The sequence below is a fragment of the Gopherus evgoodei genome, chromosome 1, assembly GCF_007399415.2.
Source record: "Gopherus evgoodei ecotype Sinaloan lineage chromosome 1, rGopEvg1_v1.p, whole genome shotgun sequence".
In the NCBI taxonomy this organism is placed as follows: Eukaryota; Metazoa; Chordata; order Testudines; family Testudinidae; genus Gopherus; species Gopherus evgoodei.
Window position 1 is genome coordinate 198,080,331 of NC_044322.1, and position 25,128 is coordinate 198,105,458.

At 40.0% G+C, this 25,128-nt stretch overlaps 1 protein-coding gene across 7 annotated transcripts in view; it reads right to left on the bottom strand.

The window, feature by feature from the left end:
* Positions 1–8,439: 8,439 nt before the first annotated feature.
* Positions 8,440–25,128, bottom strand: part of BBX (BBX high mobility group box domain containing) — a 216,066-nt gene continuing 199,377 nt past the window's right edge. For all 7 annotated transcript variants that reach the window (XM_030582309.1, XM_030582282.1, XM_030582307.1 and 4 more), the window contains one exon: positions 8,440–16,427. In XM_030582309.1, coding sequence (XP_030438169.1) covers positions 16,340–16,427 — 88 coding nt within the window. In that variant the 3' untranslated portion in view covers positions 8,440–16,339. The remainder of the gene's footprint in view (positions 16,428–25,128) is intronic.

Sequence of the window (25,128 nt, forward strand, 5' to 3'; positions counted from 1 at the left end):
TCATATGGTTTAGGCCCACTGTGAAATGACCAGTATATGACAGAACTAACAAATGCTTCTGGAAAAAAACAGAAGAGGCCAAATATATTGTTTCAGTGTTCAATAATTACCACAACAGAACTTAATTAAAAAATGGGCCAGATCCTCCCAGCTGGTTACATTGGTGTAGATCCAATTGGTGGAAATCTAGCAGAGCTATGCCATTTCACACCAGTTAAGGAGATGGTCCATTACTGTCAGCAACAAGCCACTGGGGGATGGTGAGAAAGAACTTCAGCTCATCCTGAAGAATTGTTCAGTTTCTTGACTTCAGGGAATATTTTTAGGTTGATGCATGAGCAGAACTCAATATTTATTAGAGTTGCTTGTGTGTTTTGAGGAAGGTGGGGCAGAATAGATCCATGTAATAATATCTGGCTATTACCTAGTGCTTTTCATCTTTGGGTCTCACAAAGGAGGGCAGAATTATCCCTATTTTAGAGATGGAGAAACTGAGGCAGAGTGGTAAAGTGACTTGCCCAAGGTCACCCAGCAGGTCAGTGACAGAGTCATAGATAGAACCTAGGTCTCCCAAGTCCCAATCCAGTGCTCAATCCACTAGACAACGCTGCCTCCTTTTTGATGATCTCTTTGGAATACTTTCCCCATGTCAGCAACAGTGCGTGGAAAGATCACCAAACAGCATAAAGAAATATTGAGCCTGATGTTCAGAGTTGCTGAGCACCTTCGAAAGGCCCTTAAAGGGCCTGATCCTGCACCATTAAAGTCAATGGGAGTTTTGCCATTGATTTCAATGAGTGCGGGATCAAGCCCTTAATTGCCCAAGGAAAGAGGAGGAAGACATGGAAGGGGCCCTGACAATTTTTAAGCAAGGCCTGACATTCCAATCTTACAATGAACTATAAAATAATAACCACTTCCATCTAGGAGAATCTGATTTTATAACGTAAATGGTGGCTTGAGCTGGGCTGTGAAGTTGACAGAGATGACAAATACCAAGACCTGATTTGAAGAAGAAAAAAAAAAAGGCTTTCGTGAAAGTTGATCTCAGAATGGCAATGGAATTTCATCAGCTTTTGTGATTTCTAGGACGTTATGGCAGCTGTGGGCTTCACGCATGTTAACATATCTCAGTGGAAGTGCAACAGAGCAGCATTGTCAAGGGAATTCATTTCGTCTGGACGCTACATGTGTAATTTTAAAACACCATCCATTGTTTTGTTTGCACCATTGATTTAATTGCATTTCGGAATTTTATCCAAACATAATAATATATATATATAATATGTTATTTCTCCCTTGTGTCCCCCTGAAAATTATTGTTCCAACTAATTAATGTGAATATTTTTCTTCTAACAAATATCAAAACATGCACAGTTTGGTATCACTAGGAATATATTTTGATCCCATTATAAAGATGGTTTTTAGATCCCAAAAGGAAACAGACTTAAAGTTATGTACCCATGTGGAAAAGATAATGTATGTAAGTTATATAATAGTATTTGGGTTTTTTTTAAAATATAACTGCACATTAATTATGTGTCTGAATGATGACATGAAAGGACTGCTTTCATTTTAGTTCTTATGCATTAGTGTGATCTTATCAGTCCCATATATAAAGTATACAGCATTCACAAATGAATTACATATATTTTTGAGCCATTTGGTAGACACTAGCTGCCTGAACATGCTTATGTGTTAATACAATCTTACAGATGATCTGAAGATTATTTTTATAATTACCTGGTGACAAAATACAACAGTTCCGTTCACTCTATCACAAATATGTAACGTTCACTCAGTCTGCATGTGTGGAAAAGGGGGGGAGGGGAGAGAGAGAGAGTCTTAAGAGTAACACAGCCATCCAAAACTCACACCAGTAAAAATTGCATACCACACCGAATGTATTCCATTAGGTTTCCATACGCATATTGTAAGAGTATTTGGTCATGCTGTTAGCATATATATGGGGATATGGAACAAGAGATCCACATTTTCAAACCACATTTTCTCTGTGGAATGGGCTAATGCACATACACTTATTTGCAATTAGGCTGTTGTGTGGATGTCATGGAAAAATTTGTACCTGTATTGTAGATGTATATGAGGCCTTTGTTCCAAAAATATTGGAAACTGAATAACATAATTTCTTTTTATCTAGAAATGAAACTGGGTTATAGACAGAGGCCTCAGATAAAATAATAAATATAATAATAATAATATTGTCCCCATTTTAATGGTGGCTAAGAGGCACAACGTGATTAGTACAAGGTCACATACCAGGCCAATGGCCAAGCTGGGAACAGAAACCTAGTCTTCTGAGCACGATCCATTATCCTATCCTCCCAACCACACCGGGTAGTACTCCCTTAATGACAACTTCTTTAGTTTTGATGCAGAGATAAGCCCTGATCTCAAATATTCCCAAATTTAGGAGAAATTCTGATCTAGATTAAGAGCCCAATTTTATAGCTCAGCCATATCTCAGGCTTTTGAAAAGATAAGCCACTCCACATATAATGAGCCCTGCACTGTTGTCTGCCTAGATCAAGAGATGCTCTCTGCAACTTATTCATCTATTCTACAAGTTCATTCATTCCTATTAGAATATCGAGCTTTGCCTGTTGATCCACACATAATAGGCAGTAAGGGAATCAACTTTCAAACCATGTCAATATAATTCATTCTAAATACAAATTGGTTATTTTACTATAAAACACTAACAAGAAGTGCATCTGCTTTGCGTTTAACTAATTCTAATGATAAAAATCATCTTGCTACTTGAGCTCAATGTCCTTGCCACTGGAATAAGATTTTTAAGGCTATTTACACACTGTGGTTTTCTATGCAAAGCTATTTGCACCCTATTCTGAGGCACAGTACTAAATTTTGTTACTCAAGTGTCAACCTAGAATAACTCTCCAGGTTAACAGAGGAGAGAATTTGACTTGATCTGCCCTGGATAGGTATGTTTACCATTAATGTTAAAAGGATATATTCATGTACAGACTATTTTTTCTGGTTTCTTTTTGCTATGCACAATAGAGACTACAGCATAACATGAAACCTGTATAAGAGACCACTTTTTTAGGTCAGGTCAAAATATTCCCAAGTGTATGGTACAAATCTGCTCCACCTTTATTAGGTCAGCTTTGTTAACCCAACCAATTTCTGTTGGTCCTTTGAATAGATTTGCTTAAAACTGGTTAATTAGCAATTTAAGGATGATCTCTCTTTTCTCTTCTGTTTCTACAGCACCCAGGACAACACAAATAATACATAAAGATAACCACTTAAAAAAAAATCAACATATGGTAATAGTAACAGCCTAGTGGCATCTGAGATCTTCCCGTTATTACCTACATTTATATTCTCTTTGAATAGAAAACAATGGGATGGGAGACCTCACCATCTGGTAACTTCTGGCATGTGTGGACTCTTTAACGATTACCACTTTTCTGCCTCCCAGTTCGCAGTGGCGCTGTCATGTGTGTCAATGGGAGTTGTGCTCACAGTTCTAGGGTGATGGAAAGCCCACTACTCTACTCTACATCCCAGTGTGTATCCTGTGGGAACTTCACAATGCTCAGTTGTGGAAAACAGGGCAACACACAAGAAATTCCTGGCAATCTTGAGCTATATTTGAAACACAATGTATCATTAAAACACCAAGGAAATCTGTTTTAACGATCCTTGAACTGCCTACGCAAGACCACTATGCAGAGTGTATCGGTTATTTTGTACATTTGTTTTTAAATAAGGCTCTCTCTAACCCAGTCTCATTCCTAACATTAAGAAACATAGGACCAGGTGGTTGGTTGGAGTAAAGTGGCATAGCTTCACTGATTTGAATGCAGCTATACTCATTTACACCAGCTGAGGATCTGGCTCCTTGATCGATGTCATAAACAAACAAATGAATTCTTAAGGGTACCAGGAGTTTGTGGGTTTCACATTTAACTAAGCATCCTCTTTGATTTATGCATGAAAAATCAAGTAGTCGATCCCCCTTAAAAAGAAAAAATCATGGCAGAAACAATGCTCTACAGAATTAGAGTGAGTGAGGTTTAGGAGAACAATCATAGGCCAAAACTAAATGGCCAAACTGTTTACTTCTATCTATTCCTTTCCAAGGAAGACTATGCTGTCTACCAGCCCAGCGCAGTATATTTTACAGAAGCCTGCTGTGCAGGGTTTGCATAAGCTGTAATTAAGCGCTTCACATGGTTAATGAAATATGTGAATGAATACATTTGTTAAGTGCACTCTGGCCAGATGCTGAGTGCATATTTCATGGGGAAGCTACACTGTAACTTAGAAATTGCACCACACCTCAAGTATCTTGCACATTCTTTCTGACATATAAATTATTGTAACGGGCACTAAAACAGACCACTGCAGCTGTTTCCCGACCACATACTAGTTTTAATTTCTCTTCTTTTAGAAGCTGCTCCATCTAGCTCCTGAAATCAGACCCCCTTGGGGCTGGGGGAGGTCGGGGGAATTGGCTACGATGGGGAATTTTCTCACTCTCTCACTTCTAATAGAAAACACTGCTATTCCAGGAAACAACCTCTCTTCTTGATCTAATATGTAACTTCTGATCCAACGTTAATGTGAACATCTTTGCATTTATATGCTCCATCAGCTCAATGTGTGGTCTATGGAGACCTGGAAGGTCTTGCAGTACTAACTTTTCTGCCTCAATTCCAGCTGTCATTACTGGCTCCTTTTTGTAAAGAGCCTGGTCATCTGTAGGAGCAGCTGCGAAAAAGAAGACAGCCTGGCTGCACTAAGAAAAAAATGTTGCAGCGGTCACAGGAATGTTGCTCCATCCTGAATGGGATTGTGACTAGGAGGCTGGCAGAAGAGGTGTTTGAGAGCTCTCTTTATTAAGTAGTAATGAGCCTCACTGTGACAAAGCTTAATAACCCCTCTGCTGTGACAAATTTAATAAATTAGCATCCCTTCCTATTTAATGTTTACCCAAGGGAACATTTGGTGTTTGGTTGAGTCAACTCGAATTAGACTAGACAAAGCATTTCGAATGCAACTCAGGGAACAGTCTTTTATTGACAGAAGGCTGGACACCTAACATATTTTTCTGCCATTTCTCCTATCTGGGATGACAGAAATAATCTTTTGCAAACTCTGGTTTTAAATCAGGGCAGACTACACCACAGGCAGGTGCATACTGGTCATTTTAAAATGCCACTTAAAAACCCAGGTAAACAGTTTTGAGGAACTGAAAATTATACTGGCCTCAGGTCCAAAGTTTACCATACAGTATTTAAGCCCTGGGCTAGTGCTAAAGAACTTGCTGGGTTAGTGACAGTTCCAAAATACAATATGTTGTGAAACAGGGCTAAAAATAAACACTTTAAACCACTGGGAAGCTGGAAGTGCCAGCATTTCAGATAATTTAAACATTTGTTTCAAGTCCCTGAAGCTCACACACTTTATTGTTAAACATTTATATTACAGTAGTAATACCTACAGGCCTCAATTGGAATAGAAGTCCCACTGTAAACTTCTTAAGATAGTCCGAGACACTAGACCTAAAACTTCAGATGACCATGTTGTTTTTAAACCTGTCAGTGGCAACATAATTTTAGCAGCCACTATCTTGATAACTCCTCAAGCCTAATGCTTTTCATCATATTAAAGCTTGGAATCCAAGTATTAACTCATAACTCCAGCAGTTGGCTAGGCATTAGCAACTAATGTCAAGCAGAAACTGAATGAAAAGCAAGAAATCTCTTTGTGGACCAGTACAAATGCTTTCAGTACTGTCGTTTCTTAACACTAGTGCCGGACTAGAGATCAGAAAAAGAAGTTTCTATCCCTGAGTGTCAGAAAATATAAGCTGTTCATGATTATCAGCACTTGGTTTCTCTTGAGGTTTGATTTTATCATATACTATTAACCAAGATAAATTCAAACAAACACTGTAATATTACCACAGACACGACAGTGAGTTTAAACAGAAAAATTTCCCATGTCAGGGTCACTAGGAAGTTATTTTGTGCTTAAAACAATGGAAGAAGGTCCTTCTTGCCTCACTTCAATACTTGAATACTTTCATGTGCACTCGAACCCTCGGCTCTTGCACACAAATAAGGACTACAATTGAAGTACTAATTTTGTTCTTCATTATATTTCAGCCCAAATTCTATTCTCAAGTGAAACCCACAGAAGAGCCAGGAAACTTGCGCTGCTGTGGGACCATCCCAGTTTGTGGAAAACAGGTTTTCTCCCTCAACCGAGCAGAGTATGTAGCCCTCCAAACCCACAGACACCCCAAGATCTACAGGGAAATCCAGCGAAGCACCTCCTCATCACTTTAACCGGACCCTGCCAGAAACTGCCCTAAATTCCCACCCTTAAACTATGGAAGATGGTTTGGCACATGGAAAATGAATCAGGCAAGGTGACACTGACTGTGTCAGCCTTGAATCTGCTGATTTTGAAAGGGAGGGATAATGCTGCTCAAATCCACCGAGCCTCAAAGAGGTTTCCATGGAATCTGAAAGAGGAGGATGCTACTTGAGCTAAAAAACACCTCTAATCTCCTCCCCTGCACCAAAAATTCCCCCACATTTATGGGCTCACTATGCTTTTCCAGCCTCATGAGATTTTTTGTTAGCGTGATCTGGCCAAAGATGCTGAGATGGCTGGCTGCTCTTTAGGGTGCAGCAAGGAATGGGATTTCAAAGCAGGAAGCCCTGTAGAACTGTCAGTTTAATTTTATGACTTGTTAGTTCCTGCCAAGCTCGCTACAGTTCTGCCACTGGATTATATCACTGTTATTAGTCATCAGCTAACTTACTAGTCATTCAGTTTTGTCATTTCACACACCGAAACCTCACCCATTTCCATCTCAGATTTTGGGCTGAGGAGAGGCTGTGTCACACTCTGTGCCTCCTCCCACATTAAGCAATATTTAGAGAGAAAGTCAGAGCTGCGAACATACAGTCAAAAACAATTTCTTTGAAAATCCTAGGCAGATGAAAATTGGGAGATGTAGGCAGAATGTAATGTACTGGAGCAGAACAAATGGAGGAATATAAGAAATATATGAGCAAAAAACCATCCGGTCAATTATGTATATATATAGGGTAATTCTATAGGGAATATTTTAGAATTGGCACACACGTTTCCTAAGGAACAGCAGACACATTATTAAGCTATTTTAAGACATACCATTAAAACTTTGTTTTTATAATGACTGCTGACTAATGCAGGATGGGCAACATACTGACACAGAACATGGTCCTCTGTTAAACTTCACATTCAGCTTTTCAGACCAGATCCTCAGTTTTGACCTTGAGATGACAGGCATAGCTCAGAAGACCATTCTGGTAACCGGTGATTGCCAGAGGATAGGGAAAACCTGACCACATCCTGTTTTATCTCCACCCATGCACCTTGTACCAAAGGCTGGGAGTGGGTTGCGTAGGAAACGCTACGCTGACTCTATGCCTCTGAAGGATTCTCCAGCACAGTAGGAAGCATGAAAAGCAGCCATGAAAGCAACACAACACAGCTCTAGCAGGACCAAGGATCTGGCCCTTTCAATTTTGGAATGTTTGAAGCTGAACATAAATATTTGAACGAACGTTGCTGTCTCTCACACTGCGGAAGATGCAGCACAGTTTTACTATCGTGCATGTTGTTATTCAGGTTTTCTTTGGTCTGAGAACGGAATTTGGTGTGAAATATAAGGAAAGTAACTAAATTGTCCCTCAGTCTGCAGTCCTTGTTTGTATGCGAGGACTGAGTTCAAGTGCACATTACATCTTTTTTACACTTTTATTGATCAAAGACAAACTGCATTCATAGAGTGTGTTGTGACTCAGGGAAATTTCTCAAACGGATGTCAAAAAGAAACAACAAAAAAATCATCCACCTAGTACACTAGATATTGTGACTAAGAAGCATAACCAATTATGCTAAGATAGCAAAGGAACCCAATGGATTTAAAATGAACAACTGCTACAGCGCTGACTTAAAAGCATAAAAGGTTCGCATTCAAGCAACAAGTGTCAAGCTTAGTGTTAAGCTTAATATTCTAACTGAACTTGTTGAGTAGATTTTGGTTTTTGGGTCTCTTTTGACCAGTTTCTTCCCAAGGACTGAAAAAGAGACTGATTTTGTGAACTCCTGTAAGTGAAATAAATTACTAACTTTAAATAAGCTAGATTCTCAGCTAATTTAAAACTGGGACAGCTCAGCTGAAGTTAATGGAGCTATGCAGATATACAACAGCTGAAGAGCTGACATACCTCTCTAGTTAATGGAAAGCCATTAACAAAGGACAATTAAGCTTAAATACATCAGAGTAAGTCTCAAAATTCTATTGTAACTTTTTAAAAACTCAAATTCTGATAGTTACTGTGCTGGAAATGGTCCACACAAGTTCACACTGAATGGACTGTAGACTTGATATCTTATAGGTTTTATTTTTGAGAAAAAACACAAAACAAAACTTTGCAGCAAATATATAATGTATCTCATTTTGTTACAAAGTGCTAATATCCTACTGAGGAACTGGTTATTCCATGATTTTTAGGCTGCTTATGGAATGATCGCGTATATTTTTTGTATTCAAACTCTGCTTTTTCCACTTGAAAAAGAATTCTGTTTTGAAAGGATTAGTTGCATATTAAAGAAATGGAAAAACAGTGGGAAAATGGGTCAATGATGTAGAGTGACAAAGGGACGTGTCTCTCTGAACTAACAGAATGTAAATATAATGCCATGCACCTGGCAAACACAAGGCAGGTGAGAACTGGGTTTCAGAAGAGGTCCTATGCACTTGGAGCCAGTTTAAAATCTCTTGCGAAGAAGTTGTTTTGTGGGTAGGAACAAAATGAAAGCAGACAAAAAGAAAGAATCTGAGTAATGAAGCAAAGATAATCATGTTTTAGAGTTACTGTGTAATCAAAAAAGGATGGTGATTTAAAATTCCCTAGTGTGACAGACTCAGAATATTAGGTGGAGGATTTAGAGCTCTCCTCATAAGAAGACATACCCTTGGCATTTCTCTTTCATTATAACAAGCCCTTCCTTTTTGTCCATGTGATCTCTTCATCCCTGTAACATTGCCTGCATCTGTTCAAATCCTGGCATGTCTTTGTAGGGAGCCTAGAGTTTTCAGACATAGGAGACGAAGGACAGCTCACATGTTCTGCTCCCTTGTGTAAAGGAGGACAGAATAAGTATTAAAGAAAAGAGTGAGGAATTCTCTCCCATTGTTCTTGACTCTCTTATATGCAGTCAGTTCTGCTGTCACAGGTATCAAGGACTTCCACTGGTTTCAATAGGCATGCACCTGCTGTGGCCAGGAAAGCACATGTGCATTCACAAAACCCCACCTTCAGCCACAGTTCCCTAAGTATTATCTTCTATATACTATCCAGAGAGGGCACAACCTTGCATTCCTTGCACACCAAAAACATCCCAGTGAAGTCAATGGAAGTTTCAGGTCCATGAAGAGTGGAGGATTGGACCCCAAGAATCTACATTTTCAAGCATATGGGGGTGGGGGGGGGGGAGAAGAGGAAACTGTGGACTGAATACAATCCAAGTTCAAATGGGGCCCAACCTGGTTGTGGCCTGGAGGTGCTACCACAATATAAACCCTAAGCAATAATCATCACCAGTATTACATTTTAAAATAAGGATCTATTTTTAAAAAATAAATCCCCTGCTGTCCTAGGACTACGGATGAAGTAAGGGTTTTGTTACGTAAAGATGATTTCAGTTAATTGTCTGTGGGCTGTAGATGAAACGTGCAATCAGGTGTGTAAGACGAAATCCGAGAAAGCAGAGATAGACAAAGGGCCTGATTCTTCACTGTGCTCCTCCAGTTTTACACAGGTGCATTTCCATTGAAATCAATGGTGCTTTGCCAGCATTAGCACACAGTAAGAGCCAGATCCAAAGCCTGTTGAGATCTGTAGGGGTCATTCCACTGATTTCAGTGGTGCTAGGAAGCTCAGCGTGTCAAAACAAGCAGTCTAAACTATGCTAGTTTGGGCATATTTTCTGTGTAACAACAACAACTATTTAAAATATCACCACTCCCAGCCAACATATTTTTGATTGACTACTGGAGTAGTTACATTGTTGGTTTTAAAGAAAACAGAAATTATAGCGTGCAGTTTGGACAATCTAGTTCAGTTTATGTTTCTGAATAACTTGTTTTTTCAGGAGGCTAACAAGATTTTTCAGTTTAAAAAAAACAATCTGAATCTTAGTAGAATTCCTTCACTGCCAGACTAATAAATTAGTGCATTAGTCACATTAAGGTAAACAAGCACAGGTGAAATATCAAAAAAAGCTCAACTTCCTTAAAGTATTTATTTGCATCCATTAATTTAAAATGGGAAATTATTTACAAGTACATATTGGATAGCTAAAATAGAGTGAATATAAAGTAATCTATTTGAAAGGTTGTTTTCAAATACTTTATACAGTTTCATGATCACAGTTAATGTACTTTAGCATGTTAGACACATGAATTAACATGTGCATTTTAAAAAATATCAAATTAGGTATAAGTTTTGAGGAAAGGTATTTTATAAATGTGATTATTAATCTACGAAGGGAAGAGTGCTATTAGACCACTGAATGGAAATAATTACTACAAAGCATGTTTACATCAAATTTTAGAGCAAATAAAGACAAATTATGGACCAGAAGTCAATGGAATTATGTGTGAGAATAAAGGTTGAAGGATCAGGCCCTATGAAAACAGACAATAGAAATTCAGTCATGTTTTAGCTCTTGATAGACTGAACGACCTGATGGCCAAAGCAAACTCTGTTTAGGGGTAGGATTTTCTAATGTGGCTAAGTGAGTAGCTCAATGGGGTTTGTATTCCTTATTCACTTTAGATACTTTCAAAAATCTCATCCTACCATATGATATGCACGGGAAAGATTGAAACCTACGAAAATAAAAGTTCGTAAGAGTGTGAGAAACCTCAGGCTGTCTTACAGTTGAACTCCCGAGTGTAAAATACTTAAGTTCATAGAGAAAAAGTTGCAGGTCACTGCTCTGCATTACATACATTTCTTTGGTCACTTTCAAAGTTCGAGCCACTGGTGTGAAGATGATTTGGGGGGGTTGGAGGTGGAGGGAGACTGTTTTACTTCTGTGAGTAAAAAGGGTAGGATTAGAGTGTTATTTGAGGAGGCACGTTTAGCCAAGTAATTTCTATTACAGATTGTGAGGTAACATCTTTTTCCACTGAAGCATATGGAGAGTTTCTACATGGTACTTGATAACACAATCAGAATCCAGTAATTAGAAAATAATTCTCTGGAAAATCTTAATGAATGTTAAACTGTTAGTATTTGTTTAAAGTCTAATGTGAATTAAGGCTCCAGTTCACAGAAACATCGACAATCAGGACAGCACACAAACACATGCTTAACATTTAAGCACGTGCTGAAGAGTTTAGTAAGTTTGAATTTACATACTTTGTTGAATTAGGGCATAGAATTGGCTCTCTCTGGATCGCTGCCTTAATGAGCTGCAGACAAGTTTAAGGTACAGTGTCCCCCCTCTACAATCTTCTTCAAAGAGGTAAATTTAGTTATTAGAAAATTTGCAAGACTAACTTGGTATTTAATTGAGAAGTGTAAACCTCACTGTGACTTTTTATTGGGGAATTGAGGGGAAAAGGCAAACTTCTCTGCCACAGCCTAAATGCATTAATATACAGCTCTGTATGTCCTGAAATGACTTAATATTCTGACAGTTGTAGATGACTCTTTCACACATGTACAAGGTAAAGAGAATTAATGCTGGAAATATTACAAAATGGGACAAAGATATCTAGAAACTCTACAATCCAACAAGCAGAGGAAAGACTGTCTAATGGATAAAACATGGTTTATGACATATGAGTTGCACAATTATGTTTTCAGTTGAAAGCATGATATAGTGAATGTAACCCACTAAGTATTAAAAGCAGCTTTTGGATTACTGCATTTCCTTTGGGAATATCTGAAGTTAATCACCTGATGAGCTCTACATTTTCTGTTGTCACAAAAACCATCTTATTGAACCAATATGAGCTAAATGACAATGTCTGACAATCTATATGACTATGACAAGTCAAAAGCATAACAGCAATATAAACAATACAGCTTTCACTGTATATTTTGTGTCACACTGTTCCCTTTGTATAAATATTGTTCTTGGAAATTAAAGCATACCATGATATAAAAATGGCATTGATGGCTGAACAGATTACATTCCATTTAAAATGAAAATGGAAAGCAAATGGAAGTCAAAGAAAATAGCCTTTTAGTAGAGGAAACCCTATTAATATTAGCATTCATCTGGGGAGGTGCAGCCAACAATCACTGTACACAAGATCATCATGCAAACCCAATGAATTATTTATCATCCTATTTTTTTCTTTTACAGAATGTAAAGCCTTTTACCTCTCCTTTGTTGCCATAATTTCACCATGCTGAGAAGAGGCTGTCTTTTCTTTGACACCCTCTTAACTGTCTCAGGTTTATGGCTTTAGAGCATATTCCAATATTTGTCCAGTAGCTAAATCTGCAGCACATTTTAGAACTGGTTCACATTAATGCCTCATACTAAAAGATGCCCCCTTTATCATTAGAGATGTCATCCAGATTAATGTATGTCCTTATTCTGGGGCAAGTTACAACTCTCCTGGGTTTCGACATGGATGCAAAGTGGCAATACAGAGTGTCTACCAGTTTCATGCTATATAGACAGAATGTCACTCAATTAAATAAGGCGGGAAATGACAAAAGAGTTGAAATTTAAATACCAGCTCATAGGGTTCTGCTTCCTTTCCCAACCCAATGTTTATTTTCTATTTCAAAACTCATGCACTGGCACTATAAACTGGGAATTGAAACTAACAACAAATCCTTTGCTCATGACTTTGGGACACTAAATTAGTATAAAAGAGCATTCAAGTATCTTAAATAAATATATTCGATGTCTGGAATTACAGCACATTCAAGGGATAAATACTGCCATAATTACAACAGCATGATTTAATCTCCATACCGTTTTTGATCAATTTTGGTCTAATCTGGACTATAAGACAACGTGGGGATCAGAACCTGCATCTTAAATGCTCTGCAGAACATTCTTCCTGTATTCATTTACAGTACTGAAACAATTATAAAAACATTACAGTATTTTTCTCCCAGTTGCTTATGTCTGTAGCTTTAGCTACTATAATACACTTTGTATACCTCAAAACTACACATAAAATATCAAAGATCACCAAATAAATAAAAGCAAAAGAAAACTGGAACAGTACTGCATTTTACACTTGAGACAAGATTCCTCACTCCCATCAAGAATTCAGAGAGGACTGGGATAATTGCTTTTTGTTTTTTAAAAGAAAGATTTATACATAGGTTCAGATCCAGAAATTAAGTTTAAATGCAAAAATATCAACAGGTTTAGCTACGTGAAAATGAGTTCAGTAACGAATGATACAACATAATTAGAATAAACAAAGCAGAAAAGCATCATATTTTGGTTTGCTTGAGATATACATAAGGTGCAACAATTTCTTCTCTAGAAGCATTTGTGGACATATGTCAATGGGTGAAAGTATTTGCTGGTATGCTGATGTACATACCACAGCAATCCGATTTTCCAAAATGAAAGCAACTGAAAATAATAAAAATTAAAAAACAAAAACAAACCCAATACAGTAAAATGTTGGTCTGAAATTTTCTTGTGCTAACAAATTTTGTTACCTGAAAATACTGCTACACTTTCCAGTAGATTCAGGGAAAATTCTTGCTACTGAGATCAAGACATCACCCCGAGAACCAATGAAGGCAAGTGCCTAATGAACTATAAAGCTTTGCAGGATTTCTGCTACTCTCAGTGCCTAACTGCTTAAAAATTAAGCATATCTACAAAAAGGTTTTTAAGTATCTGAAAACAGTCATATCCAGTAAATTGACCCAGCCCCAACCCCTCTCTAAAAGCAGATCAAGTAAGATATTGATTCACATAGAAAAAAGTAATTTTTTTTCTTTTAAAAAGGTACCATTAATATACAGAAATATCTTAAGGAACAATACTGAAATTCAAATTGAAGAATGATGGGATGCTCTGGCAAAAATATATCTACTTTAGTGGGTTCTAGAGAAATAAGTTAGTACCATTGTCAAGGTGAACGGCCTGCACCATACAATATTTGGATTTCAGCTAATTATAATTTATAAAGTGGTCCAAAATGCCAACAGCCCCCTCACTGTGACCCAACAGTTTTAAATGTTGACAGTTTTTCTGTTTTGTTAAAATAATTTAGAAAACATTAATAAAGTTTTATTAAAAATATTGCCACATGCTACAATGGCATAATAGGGGGCTCTTTACCAGTCTTATTTCTACCTGAAGTTTAGAAAGCCTTTTAACTCTCTTATTACTATTAAAGTGTATTTCCTTTTTCTTCCCTTCTGCCAACATATCTTCCTCCAGCATCTTTGAGGGTGATATTTTACATGCATTTTAATCATATTTTCCAAGCTATCTGCTTTTTATCAATTCTTCATCATTTGTTACAACTTGTGTGGTATGTTGTATAACATTTCCCAACATTTAAACTGAAGATCTGCACTTATCTACAGCAACAAAAGGCTAAAATCTAGCAACCATTAATAGAGTTACTTTCCATATGGCTATTACATCAAATTAGAATTACAAATCCCTCCCCACCCCAAAAAAACACATCAATTCAGTCAGTATAAATAAAAATGCCTGATAGAACCATGTAAACTCTCATTATTTAAAGACTTAGTTAAAGAGCTTCAAACTCAACCTAATACTATCAAAACTTCAGCCAGTATGAAGAAGACTAATAGAAAGTTATTGCTGGGGTCCAATTTGGTAAATCTTTGTGCTATGACGCAAAACGTAGGGAAACATCTTGTGCTATGAAAGAAGTACCCTGTTGAATTTGTAGCTTCAGATTAATTTCTAGTAATCATTTTGCATCTGTTGGTAGGAAACAACCACCTGGCTTATGAAATATTTTAAGTCAATATAGTGAAGATACAGTCCAAGTGATACACTTGGTGCTGGCTTTTGGGATGTATTTATGAGAGCAGAATACATAAAGAAAACAAAAGCAAGGACAGGAACTGGCAGGTGGATCTCTGCTTGATAGCCTAACTTTAGTCAAACATTATTCTTCAATCCTGGTTTACATGCATACAATTTACCACTTTACCAACACAAACTATAACTGGCTCTTTTTATACAATCTACAAAGCCAATTTAGATTGTGCATAGTAATTACAACAATTCCAGTGTCTGTCAAATGTAAAAGGTATGTATATCAGTGTGCATGTATACTGAAGTCATGTCTTCAAGGTTTTTAGAATAGTGAAATAATACTAAGGTCACTTCTGAACAATGTATCTGTAGTAATTTTTTTTGTTTACATGACCATTTCACTCAGTCATTTAGACCTCCGTGCAGAATAAAGGGACCCTCCAATGCATGAAAGACCAGTCCATAATCTGCAGTATTGTTCTTTCCCATATGCCACTCCTTTTTCTAATGCAAATCATTCTGGTTATTCAATGCTAAATTAAAAAAATGAACAAACAACAAAATCAAAACACAGCCTGTCAGAATTTTTGCCCAGTAAACTCTACCACTGTGGTGGCAAATATAAAAGTGCAGAACATCTGGACCACATGGTTGAGCAAACACCGCTAACAATGGTACATCTGTCCATGCTGCCTTGAGTTCTCCAGAACAGGTTTTTAAATTCATTCTACAATATAAATGTAGGCATAACCTATTATATAAACCATCTTAGAACTTAAATCTTCATGTACAAAAATGACTAAGAATATCTAATAACTAGTGCAGTGCGTCAGTGTTTGTTTGTTTTTTTTTTTTTTTGTATTTTTGTTTAGAATAACTAGGTATTATATGAAACTAGTTTCCATACCCTCTGGTTGATAGAAGAGATGCTGTGTGAGCTACTGTAAAGGCAGCCTTTTTCACACAAACCACCTGTTTACTGTTTAAAAGCCTTCAATAGAAAGCAAGCTCCAGGATCATTCCATTTCTTTTCATTATTAGACAAATAACACCACCTTCCTAGATTCTGGGTTCCAATTGGAGGACTTGGCCCAAGTTGCTAACTTCTGGCTTCAAGTGAAATCTGGGCCACTCACAGCAATAAGCACTTGTTTGCAAGTCTATATTTTCCATCATATGGACTGACTAGCTTCCCTTGGTAAAGACAAGGCTAGGATATTAGGTAAAGCACAATGTTTTACAATAAGGTGGAGCTTCACTGGTCGGCGCAGGAAATAAGCACCGGAGCCTGAGACATTTCTTTTGGCTGACCGTCACGTGGGAGAGGCGCTGCCCTCTGACTTCTACAAAAAAAACAGAGAAAAACATCCATAATTATATGCAAAATGGTAGATTTTTGAGACTAGAAAGGATGAAACACGTAGATGAAGTCATTTAATTGTCTTATTCTACAGAACTATAAACTGCTGTTGGTGTTGCACTAATACATTAGTTGTTCTGTGGCATGCTACAAGGAAATAGTCACGGAAAATGTCCTATGAAGCCAATGTAAAACAAATTTGAAGTCTTGACGGCATCTGAGTAGGCCACAGAAGCACAACAGAAAATTACAAGCACACAAGGGCAGCCGTATATTGTGACACAGCTGGAGACCTGAGAAACAAAAGAATATTGCTTACTCGTGGAAGAGACGTAAACACACAAGGAGCGCATGCTGAAAATAAACACCTATGGATCTGAGTTAAAGCAATATGGTGAAATACTGCTCTCATCCCATTTACACTTACTGCATTTCAGGAAGCAGTAAACAGCGCACTCAATGACTTGCGAGTGGCAAAGTATTTAGGTTCCTCTAGAATCTGCCACCAACTTTTCATGACCAACTCCAGCAAAACCTCCATGTTGTTGTTATATTTACGTTAGTTTGTACATGATATCCCTGTACAGGACTTCGTAAAGACGAACTCCAAAAGAAGTCCATGTTCACCAGTATTATGTGCTGGCATTCAACATAAATTGTGGAAGCAGATGGACTCTGGAGATTTCATATGTGGTTCATCTTTTAAATTTGCACAGACAGCCCACCTCTGCATTTTAACTACAAAAATAGTGACGACTTGTGAGGTTAATGTAACATATCAAATACATAGCAACAAGAGCTTTGGGCCCGTGTGACCAAGTGCAACCTGTATACACATTGGGTAATAATCTTTGCACAAAATATGCCCTGTGAGGTACAATTAGAAAACTAATAACTCACTGGTCAATACTATCATGGTGACATGTGTGTAGCAACATTATATGTAGTTACGAGTTCCCCCCATATGAGGTTGGTAGCACATGTTCAAACCCACATAGCCCTGATGAGGCAGCAGGTCTAACTTACACTAAGGAGCATGTGTTTACCTCAAGTGACTATAAGTAGTAAACAGGGTCCCCGAGACAGCAAGAGGAAGACAAGGCAAATCTACATGTCATCATATACAGGAGAGAAGAAAAGAGCACGGGAGCACCTTCACCCCCAGACTCCTGTCGCCTTCTTTACTGTTTGGATAGGGCTTTGCTTTGAGAGGAAATCCTCAGAAGAATCCACTTCAAAGGGAGACTGGACTATAAAAATGAGGTGCAAAACCACACCAGGGAATCTCACTCTCTCTCTCATTCACCTAAGACAAAGGATACTCCTGGGGGAATTCTGTGCCACTGCGTGCGCGAGGGTGACCAGATGTCACGATTTTATAGGGACAGTCCTGATTTTTGGGTTTTTTTCTTATATAGGCTCCTATTACCCCCTTCCCCCCAACCCCGATCCCGATTTTTCGCTCTTGCTGTCTGGTTACCCTAGCGTGCACACATAATTCAAGTGCGGTGTATATTTTTTTTCCCCTACAGAAAATAACTTCTATGTGGAAAGTTGGTGCAGTTCTGCCTTTTTCCCCACAAGAGGGCACTGTGGTGTTAGAACAGAGCAGCCGCTCCCAGACAGCCCCAGCTACCATAGGGAAGAGAAAGGCTGCAGTGTCTTCTTCACAGCACTTCTCAGTCCTGGTCAGGAGACACGGGATCTGGGGAGACAGACAGCATGGGACATATGAGGCTGCGGGGGGGGGGGGGGTCACAAACAGGGGTTCATAAGGGCTAATGGGGGAGGACAGACTAGGGGCTGAATGGGAGTGGAGGCACAGGACCATGGGGGAAGGGAGTGCAGGGCCTCATGGGGGAAGTGAGGTGACTGAGTGGGTGCACAGAGACACATGGGGGAAGAGGGCCGCTATGTGGTGGCATAGAGACACAGGACAGGGGGAGGAGGTGCAGGAACACATGGGAATAGGGGGTGCAATGACACATGGGGGTGCAGGACACATAGGGATGAGGCGGATGTGCCTGACTGAATGGGAGAGGCAAGAGGTCAGCCAGGGTATGCATGGGGGAAGCTCCCTAAGAATCCCTCCCCGTGTCCCCTCTCCCAAAACCCTGTTCCATACATATCCAGCAGCCCTCCAAGTTCACACCCAGGTTCCTTCCCACCAATTACTTCCCTCTCCCTCAGCTCCTCTCTTACTCCTGTCTCCCCCAAGCCTTTGCACTGCTTCTGAGGGGTTCGGAAAATAGGTTTCTGTATTGTAGTTTAAATGAATTATTACTCAGAGTTCTGTATTAATATGTCTAGTAAGGAACCTGTCAAAAAAAATCCCGAATCTTTTTGTTGTCTGTATTGTTACAGCCATACTTCCTGACAGCTATTTTTAATAAATTGCCAAAATAATTGAAACTGGAGTGATTATATTGTGTTATTTTGACAAATAAAATATACAGATTTTTTCAAAATTTAAAATATTCTGTGCAGAATTTTTAATATTTTGGTGCACAATTCCCCCCGGAGTAAAAGGAACCATCCTGATGTACTTTGGGAGAGGTTCTGACCAGAGAATTTGGTCAACTCTGTTGCAGGGAACACGTGGTAAGAATTTTACCTTGAACCAAGTCTAACCTGTTAAGTTTTAGTTAACTAGAAAGCATTTTATCTTTATTTCTCGTCATCATTTCTGACTTTAACACCTTATAACTGTATTCACTTCAAATGTCTCTTTATCGATAAATTTGTTTCATTTTTTAATCAAAACTAATCCAGTGTTGTGTTTAAACTGAATTGTCTGGTAATGCCAGAAAAGTAGAAAACTGTTGTACATTGACCCTAGGGTGACCAGACAGCAAATGTGAAAAATCAGAGGCCCAGGTTGGGAGCTATACCAGCAAAGCATTGGGAGGAAGCCAAGGTTGCAGGGCAGGTGGTGACACAGATCCTCATTGGTCTTGATTGCACCCCAGACTATGACAGCATCATTCTCCTTTTAAGTTACTTTATGCCACTCTGGGAGTGTTTAGGTGCCTTAAAGTGGGTGTAGGTGCAGATGTGTTTTGTGCCCATTCTAAGGCACCTTAACACTGCCAGCATAAAGGACTATTGTATTTGTATTTAGTAATGACATATGCTAGGTAAAGGAAGGTTACTGATCTTGTAACAACTGGAGTTCTTCAATATGTGAGGTCCCTATGGGTATTCACTGTGGGTGTGCAGTGTGACTGCTATTTGCACTTCCTGATATGACTGTCCCTTGAGGAGCCAGATGTCTAAATAGGGTAATACATGATAGCATTAATGGCAAAGATGTGCTGCCACTACAGACTTGACCTTTGTAAAAACCCGCAGGGCTGTTGAAAGGACAAAGTGGAGCATCTTGTATTGGAAATGGTCTCATCCCACCATAGATCTCCAGTGCGCTGGGTGGACAGCGTGTCTTAAATCAAAAACTGCAAACCAGCCACCTATATTCAGAGAGGGAATTATAACAGCCAGGGTAATTAGCCTGCATCCTGAGTGGTGGATGAAGACATTCAGCTGCCTGAGGTTCAGGATGGGTCCACCCCTTCTTCTGGGCACTGGGAAGTATTTGGAATAAAAACCCTTCCCCCTGCGTTGAGGAGCTACTGGCTCTATAGCTGGTAGGTGGATTAGGGAGTCTACCTCCTGCCTGAGAAGCCTCTCATGAGAAGAATCCTTGCAGAGGAACAGCGAGGGAAGTTTTGGAAAAGGGGTAGAAAGGAACTCAGTTGTGTTGAGGTGTTGTCTAAGACCCATTTGTCCGTAGTTAAGTGCTGCCACATTGGAAGAAAACAGGCCAGGTGGCCACCAAAGGGGCCTTGATCGTCCCTCCAAATGACAGCTTGGTAGACAGCTGTGTCTGGAGAAGGAACAGTGGTGCAGTGTGTCTTGCAGACTTTACCATCTCGCACTTTCTCAGTGGCTCATAGGACTCCTGGAGATAGAGCAGCTGTGGCAGCTTAGAATATTTTCCGTGATATGCCGGAGTGTATATTCCAAAGGAATGCAGGGTGGCACCCGAGTCTTTAAGTGATTAAGTGAAGTGATTCATCAGTTCTTTCAGTGAAAAGGTTGTTGCCTTTGAAGGGGAGATCTACCACTGATGCCTATCCTTTGGGAACCCCAATGCCTGCAACCAAGAAGCCCCTCTAGCAACCATTAAGACCGCCATGGAGTGAGAAGCTCTGTCTGCTGCAATCAGTGAAGCCTGAATGGAGTACTTGGCCTCTAGTTTTCCTTCAACTAGAATAGCTGGAATTGGGGCCTACGTTCCTGGGGTAATTTACTGATGAACTCTGAGAAATTGTTACAGTTAATAACGTCGTATTTCGACTTGGGTTCCTGGTAGTTTGCAACATGGAGGAGTAGAGTGGTTGGAGAAAAGCTTTCTGCCAAAGAGATCTAGTCTTTTGTCATCCTTGCCTGTACCATGGTGAAATGTATTTCACTCCATGACCACTTGGACAAGCAGGGAGTTTTGGGTTTAGTTGTGAGAACAAACATTCTGTGCCCACAGCAGGAACAAAATACTTTTCAACCTTCTTCGGGGTAGGAGCACAAGTGGCTGGTGTAGCTTCTTGATGATATTTTTCAAGATTTACAGGTTGGTTCAGAAACGAGAACTAACGCTGGAAGCTTCTTCGCCTTCATTTATCCTTTTGATTGAGTTTTCGCTCTCACGAGACCTTTGCTTGAAAAATCAAATGCTTTAATTATATCTTTGCAAGTCAAGAACTTGGACATTGTTACAGCTTCTTGACTGATGTACACCATCTTAAATGTCTGAACCAGATTTCACAGGCTGATATCAATTCCCAAGTTAAGGCACCAGTATTATTGGGAAAGAAGATATTTGATTATTTGCAAGTCACCTAATCTGAGGAATATGACCCTGAGCAAGAGACAAAATGAGTCACTGTCCAAGCCAGACCCTTGCTTGGTTTCGAGATCCTACTAATGCATTCCCGAAACAGACATAGTTGAAGAGATCTACGGATTTGAAGTGTAGAAAGTGCTCACAGTTATGGCGCAGGAGATGGATCTGGCTTATAAGGAGATGAAACAAAAGATCTTTTCAGTTATCACATGCCTGAAAGATCTAAACCCAACAAAATGAGAAAACTTCACTTAAGCATTTCCTTTTTGCAAGTGCAACCTAAACAGCTGGTGATGGAACGGACTCAGTCCAAGCACACGTTGAGAAGAATTTCTGAACAAATTTAGTTTGCATGAACTAATCAGACATTCATCTGGGCTCAAAAGGAGACTTTAAAATTTGTGGGCTGCTTTAATTGGCAAAGACAATCACTGCAATTTCTACAATAGGAGAATAAATCTTTAGCTGGATGAAACTGGTTAAAAAGGTACCGAGATCTACCTCGACTGGACTGTTTGCTCTCCCTTGCTTGTGAAATGGACATAGCTGATTCCCTGCAATAATGGAAAAGTGGAGTGCAATTAAATCATGGAAAATTTCCCTTGATTTCAAAACATTTAAAGTAATTATTACTTGCCTGTTTTGTTGCTTCATCATAGGCTGCAGGATTGCTGGTTTAGTTAGCCTGCAACCCTGACACTATTCAGTTAAATTTTCGGAACAGTTTGGTAAATTTTTTAGACTTCACGTCCCCCACCCCGCCTCCAATTTGGTACCTCTGGTGTGCCAAATGTCATTCCAAAATCACCTCATTAATAGGGAGTGCCACTTTGGAGGGAACCATTGACTGCAGAACATTTAGGAGCTTGTGTATGGGATCCTGAACCTCTTTCAGTGGGATCTAAAGGGTTTTAGCAATTCTCTGGAGAAGTTCTTGTTACTGCCTGTATGCATCTGGAGGGGTCGGGAAGGGGTCATCCCTTCATCCAGAGATGATGATGATGTCATCAGTAGATCGAGTGGAGCTAGCTGCTCCAATTCCTCTGGAAAGTGTTCTGCTGGTCGTGATCTCTGTTGAGAGCAGAACCCCTTGTGGTCAAAGTCTGGGAGTCAATAGTAAGTGTCCCAAGCACTGCACTATGGCCAATGGGCAGGATCATAGGGGTAGGGGCAAACCCTTTGGGGGGTATCCTTGATTGCTGTCTTCAGGTATGGGTCCATCAGATATAAGGGTCTCCAGGATGCTTTAGAAACCTTATCTAGGCTGATGCTCAGCATGGGGACTTGTCGGAACTGGAGGTATTAGCTCCTTCTCTTCCTCAGAGTATGAGGCGTCTGACTCAAATGGCAGAGGCATCGATACCATGTGTCTTATGGCAGCTCTCCAAAGGCATACTCTGGTGAGTATGGAGCATCCCCAGCTCTGCTCATGGTCAGGACTGGTGAGTAATGGGTGGGATGTGTAGTGACGTGTCAGACTCGCACCAGGTCCAGCAGGATCAGTGATTCCTGCTTCATGTAAATTGTTACGTGCTTGAGAAGGGTGTACACCAAGGTATGGCAGGAGGAAAACTAGCCAGAATCGTTGGTATGGGATCTGTCAATGCAGGCTGAGGTATGGTGTCATGAGGTACTGCTAATGGCAGATGGAAAGTGCTCTTGTACGTCCGTATACACTTTCCTGGCTAGTTTTGGGCCACTGGAAGCACATGTTACTGTCAGTGCTGGCCTGTGTTCCCCATGAGCTTCAGGCACACCCACTCCAGGGCATGGAGTTTCACTTAGTTAAGGAAAGGGGAGATGCCACCCTCTTCCTCAAGGACTTATGGGACAATTCTGTCTTCTTATGTGGGTGTTTCTCTCTACCTTCATTGTGTTTCCTCTGAGAGACATCGTTGGGCCTCCTTGAAGATGCTGGAGGGGCACTGGTGGGAGGTTCTGGTCGATGCGGTGGAGACCAAGAGGATCCCAGATCAGACAAAAGCCTAATGGAGAGCTGAACTCCTGGGACTGCTTGCTATGAGGGGGAATGGATTGAAAGATGTCATATTTTGATGGCAGTAAAGGTAGCTCTCATGCAGGTCACTTACTGTAAGACCCAGTAGGCAAGTCTCGTCTCAGACTATGAGCGATAGAAAGAAACTGATGAGTCAGTCGGTCTGTGCCACCCACAGTTTGCAGCACGAGGAGGCACAGATATGGAATTTGAACACTGCTATGAAGAATATCTGGTCCTTAGTGTTCAGAGTACATGCACACCCACAGTGAATACCCATAAGAACCAGCACTCAAAAAAATCTCAAGGTAGAGCCGATCAGAAGAGTTCAGATGAGAACAAGTGGCATTTTCCAGCCAGCTCTAATTTGTTTTCCATAGCCTCTGGGGCTCTGTAAAATTAGTTAGTAACTAAATATAGGCAACCAAACACAACGGGTTAAACACAGTAACCTTCCTGTGATGTTTTTCCTACAACTCCCAGGTATTCACAAAGTACTTTACATACAAAGAAAAGGGCGGCAGCAGATACTCGTAGGACAGCGTGGGGTATAAGTCAGGGCAGAATCTGGCACACCAGATCCAAATCTGTATTTTGTCTTCCATTCTCCAGGTTTGTAAGAGGCATTTGCTTAGTTTCTGTTAGAAACGAGTTCCCAGGCATTGTTTCCACGTGACTGGAAACTGAAAAGCAATTTGTCCAACTACTGCTACATCTACATGTCTGTTATTCAGACCATAGGTAGGGGTGAAAGTGAGCCGGTACGGGCCGGTATGGTATACCGGTAAGAAGCTGTTACCGGCCCGTATGCAGCCCACAAGCGCCATGGCAGCACTTTAATGTCCCTGTCCCTTTTGTCTCCCCTGCTGGTGGCCCTTTTAAATTTTTGTCCAGGGCCCTTTTAAATCGCCACTGAAGCCCCGAGAGGCAGGGGCCAGGCAGCGCACATGGGCTGGCTGGGGGAGACTGATGCCCCAGCCCTCCCCCTTCCACCCAAGGCTCGGCCCCCATACTGGTAAGAATTTATTATTACTTTCACCCCTGACCATAGGTAACGTGTTACTTGGCCATTGCTATTAGGGGAGAATAAATTGTGAACAAAATAAGAAAAAAAATGCCAACCAGTTGAAGTAGCCCAACATCACTTCAGAAGAGGCACTGCAACAGTGAAAAAGGTGGGCAAGGAACTCTTAGACAAATTAAGGGAATGAATAAGACTGAACCAACTTGTCCTCCTTTTCTCCAGTGTAAATCGAGGCATTACCCTGGAGTCAGAGAAGTTTAATTTACACCACTGTAACTGAGAATAGAATTTGATTCAGCATCTCTCCTGGTCTCTCTTTGGTCTTTTACATTGCTCTACATGCAAGGAAGCGGAAATTGTTTCACACCGTTGCTTTTGTTATTAATAGGGTGGTTTTCTGCAGGGCTGGGTGCAAGACCAAGGATATCACTGTGAGAAAACTTTTCTTATGAGAAATGTCTCTTAAAAAGAAAATGACGTCTGCAGAAGATAGTTGATTGCAAAAAGACTTCAAAGACTTATCTGATTTTTGTTCTGTGCACGTGTGATTTTCCAAATCTCCTTGCAATAGTCAAATACACATCGCTGAATATTAAAACCAATTTTATTAACAAGGGGAATACTGGCCTGGCCCATGAGGTTGTCCATACCGTTTATAAAGGTCAGCAGCTGGCAAGACTGTCAATGTTCTGAAATTATTTCTTTGAGCAGATTTCTCATAAGAGTTCCTTGAGCACAGCTGGGAGCGTGTCCCTCAGCCCCAT